The sequence below is a fragment of the Octodon degus genome, unplaced genomic scaffold (genome assembly GCF_000260255.1).
Source record: "Octodon degus isolate 3935 unplaced genomic scaffold, OctDeg1.0 scaffold00093, whole genome shotgun sequence".
In the NCBI taxonomy this organism is placed as follows: Eukaryota; Metazoa; Chordata; class Mammalia; order Rodentia; family Octodontidae; genus Octodon; species Octodon degus.
In genome coordinates, this window is record NW_004524669.1 from 7,789,777 (window position 1) to 7,794,202 (window position 4,426).

General features: G+C 32.1%; 1 protein-coding gene across 1 annotated transcript in view; it reads left to right on the forward strand.

The window, feature by feature from the left end:
* Window positions 1-4,164, forward strand: part of LOC101564484 (olfactory receptor 12-like) — a 6,105-nt gene extending 1,941 nt beyond the window's left edge. The window contains exon 2 of the mRNA XM_004638018.2: window positions 3,229-4,164. Coding sequence (XP_004638075.2) covers window positions 3,229-4,164 — 936 coding nt within the window. The remainder of the gene's footprint in view (window positions 1-3,228) is intronic.
* Window positions 4,165-4,426: the final 262 nt, after the last annotated feature.

The following is a 4,426-nucleotide window of genomic DNA, read 5'->3' on the forward strand; positions in this document are numbered from 1 at the left end:
GTCATTTTTAAGGGAAATGCTTTGCATTGCATCATTTTAACATATAAAAGAATAAAATCATTATTAGTGAAGTACTGGAATGCATTAGTTCTGTAATGATTTGAAGAACAGTAAGAAAAATACAAATGAATTGTTATGTTTCTTCAATTATTCAGAAACTTCCTGCTTTCTTGATCCGTGTGTTTCATCAAAACTGTATCTGTGGGTGATAAAATGATGGATAACCCGTGATCTACTTAGTTGATATCATTATAGAACAATGTCTTGTTATTATTGAGATATTATGCTGTTTTAACACATCTACATAGGATAAGTTAAAATATTCTCTTAGTAGGGAACCAGTGAACCAAAAATACTAATTTTCTCTGAAGTTATGGAATATGATAATACAAAGCTTTCAAAATTTTTGTGTAAGATTCCTGCTTTCTCAGAATACAACTTGCAGTTTTTCTATTTTCCAGAATACTGAGGGGAATACTACAGTCCAGGCATTATTCATTTCCTATTGTCTTTGGCTGCTTTTGTACTACAATCACAGAACTGAGAAGCTACGAAGAGAAGGTGTACATTCTCATTAAATATATTTTCTAGGATATTTTATCCTTTTGGTTTTAGCAGTTGGTGGGTACAGTGTACTGTGACTGTCATTCATAAAAAAATTCCAAGGTTTCCAGAGTCTTGTAGCAGTGTTTTCCCCAGAACATTGAAATCACACATGGTGGTATGACGGTCTACTCTTGCTAGACTTTGTGTTATTTTGATAGCGACTATTTTTCAATTTTAGTGCTCTGATTGATTGTTGTTTAGTCTATGTACTAATTTTCCTCTAATACCAGGGTAATGTATTTATAGTAGAAGTAAGAAATGAGTTCTTCATAGTAAGTTCAGCAATTTATTTAAATGAAATATTTCTCCTTGTAAATTACGAGTATAAATGAACCAAGAACTCAATTTTTTTTGTACGTAAAAGGTTAATTCTTAAGTTTTCCTGAGAGCCTTTTTAACTTTTCAGAAGTCTGATAGATTTATTAATTAAAATTGTTTAAAGCACTTTTTTTCTTTCTGTATTGTACCACACAGTATGTTACCACTGAGAAAGAACTTTAATCCCTGGTGAATATCTGTGGAGGGATTGCCCATCATTTTGCTTTCCCACCTCTGGAGAGAAGTCCTTTCAGGGCCTATCGCAGGTCCATTTGTCTGTTTAGTCAATGAAAAAGTAGAGGAAACTGATGCACAAGTAAATGATGCAAGCTACCATTTTGCTAGTGTGTGTTTGTGTTAGAAATCCAAGTCACAGGCTGACCATTGGAGAATGGTAATCTGGATTGCAGAAAAACTTCTTGTTAAGAAAAGGTTTGCCTCTTTTCATGTTCTTATCCCCTCATGAATGTACTTGAATTCACATGTTATAGTATTTACTAAGATGTGTAACAATATTCATGCTTGAGAATACATCATTATTTAATTTGTTTTTTCTTCATGCCCCTTTCCTTTAGATAACTTTAGCTATAGTTTTTAAGGCTTCATGAAATTTATATTGAAACCTGGGACTTGTTAGAGTAAAAAATGAATGTCAGAAACAATTGATATTTTATAGTTTAATAAGCTCTGCTGGAAGTTATTTTCACCATTCTTTTGTCTTCTGATATCAATTGTTAAATATTTCTGCTATTGTTTAATTATTTGCAGGTAGTTTGACTTGTACCTAGACCAATTTCATTCTACTATACTAATAAAGCATATTTCTGAAGATCAGCTAGTGTGAAAGGCTTTATCCAGATTAAAGTGAAAAGGTCTGAACTGCCTAGATTGTTGATGAAAGGAAAAAAATTATTGGAAGTATTTCATAATTATACATTTATAATTTAATCACTTCATTATAATCATATGATTTATGAATATATATATATAAATTATAAATTTGTGTAACAGTAAAATATGTTCATATGGTATCTACAATTATATTTAAAATTGGAAAAGACATTTTCACAATCAATAAATCATTTAATTCATCATTGACCAAGTTTCTTCTTCTCTACTTTCGTAGATTATTGAAGAGAAAACGTGTGCTGCTCAACTTTGTTACTCTAATCAGTCACTGAAATGATTTTTAGTGTCTTAATTGCCTCATAACATTAGAATAAAAATTTGTTCACATCTCTACTGCTTCACTTATATTTGAGAATATTTTGTAGTCCTAGTAGCATGAGTTAAAAAACTTAGAAGCTTACTTAAATGTGCATTTACTTCTTTTGTTATTTCTGTATTCAGCTCTCAGAATTGTCTTGTATGCTGTCTTTTTCCATATGCTTATATATTTACATTTATAATAGGTTTATTTTTTAAAAAGAAAGAAATACCATCTCTGTTCAAGAGTGTACATGTCTTCACTTGCATTCTTACGCTTAGAAAGACTGAAAGAGATGAAAGCTCTAAATAAGGAAGAAGGGGAAGAGTGAAGGAAGGATGATAAAAATCTTTAGAAAATATAAGGAAACACTACTACTGTTGTTAACAAATTAATTTCTCTAGTAAAACTTATGTCCTTTCCAGGAAAAATAATTGAAGAAATAGCATAATGAGATTAATATATAAAAGGTGAAATCTTTGTATGATCTCCAGGATTTCTTCTAATATAAGAAATCCATAATGTAATACATTAATATTCTGTAGCAAATAAAAGCTATACTAGCTATTAAAATGAAACAAAATATCAATGGAGTTTAATTCTTAAATTCTGAAGTCTATTAGATATTCAATAGGTATGTTTTGCCGTAGATTATAATATCTGTGAGAAACATCTACCACTAAGGATGGCAAATTTAATGGAAATGTATTAATGACAAAATGAAGAAAATAAAACCAAAATAGAACAAAACAAATCTGAAACTAAATTCTTATTTCCAAATATTTTTTCTATACTCTTCAAAGGAAACCTAAGAGCACACTTAACAGTGTCAATCAGGGTTATTTGAAGATAAGCGTATTCAAAAAGATTTGCTGATAAGAGTGAGCTATACAATAAAAAGGCCTTTTAAGAATGGCAATCTCATCTTTATTTTCACTAATGTCATATAAAATATTAATGTCAATATGATACATTTTATTCATGCTAGTTTACCAATTTTTTTTACCAAAACAAGTACGGTAGTCTGATCAATCATTTGTTTCATCTTTATTATTGCTAATAATACAGTTCTACCTATCTCAGTTATGAAGAGTGAGCAGAATAGGAATTGCTCAGAGGTGACTGAGTTTATTCTTTTGGGTTTTAGAGCCCCTCAAAAGTTTCAGATCCTCCTGTTCTTATTGTTCTTGGTGATCTATATGGTCACCATAGCAGGAAATGTCAGCATGATTATTGTCATTCAGATGGACTCTAGACTTCAAACACCCATGTACTTCTTCCTTAGAAACTTGTCCTATTTAGATCTCTGCTACTCCACAGTCATCGCACCCAAAACTTTAGCCAACTTCTTGACTAAGGAAAAGAAGATTTCATATAATGGCTGTGCTGCACAACTTTTCTTTTTTGCCTTGTTTGTCACAACTGAATGCTTTATTTTGGCTGCAATGGCCTTTGATAGATTCTCAGCTGTTTGCTACCCTCTCCTTTATCCTGTGCATATGTCCCATAAAGTCTGTATTCAGCTGGTGGCTGGATCTTATACCTGTGGATGCATAAATGCAATAGTTCAGACATGTTTCACTTTCAGTTTGTGTTTTTGTCAAGAAAACAGACTGGACCACTTCTTCTGTGATGATCCACCCCTGATCAAGATCTCTTGTGCTGATACATTTGTCAATGAACTTGTACTGTTTATTGTCTCTGCTTTCATTGTCATCAGCACCACAGTTGTCATTCTGGTGTCCTATGTGTACATCTTCTCCACTGTTCTGAAGATTCCTTCAACTCAAGGCAGAAATAAGACCTTCTCTACCTGTAGTTCCCATATGGCAGCAGTGAGTTTGTTTTTTGGGACTGTGTTCTTCACATATGCTCAGCCTGGGGCCATGTCCTCACCAGCACAAAGCAAAATTGTATCTGTTTTCTACACACTTATAATACCAATGCTGAATCCTCTAATATACAGTCTGAGAAATAGGGATGTGAAAGATGCTGTGAAAAGAATATTATGTGAGAAATGCTGCTGTCAGTGACATTTAAAAAATCAGTCTATAGTGGAAATATTTTGATTTCCATGGTTCTAAACATTATTGTTACTGTGAAATTATGTCAAAGATATTTTTGCATGTGGCAGTGAATGTCAACTTCCAATTACTAAGACACTAAGTAACTTAGTAGTGCTGAACTCAACACTGATATGACTGCAGTACTTTAGTTATCCAAACATATCCAAGTCCATTTTCTAACACATCTAAAATAATCTACAATTCTTATTGCATAGCCTAGAAACAAACA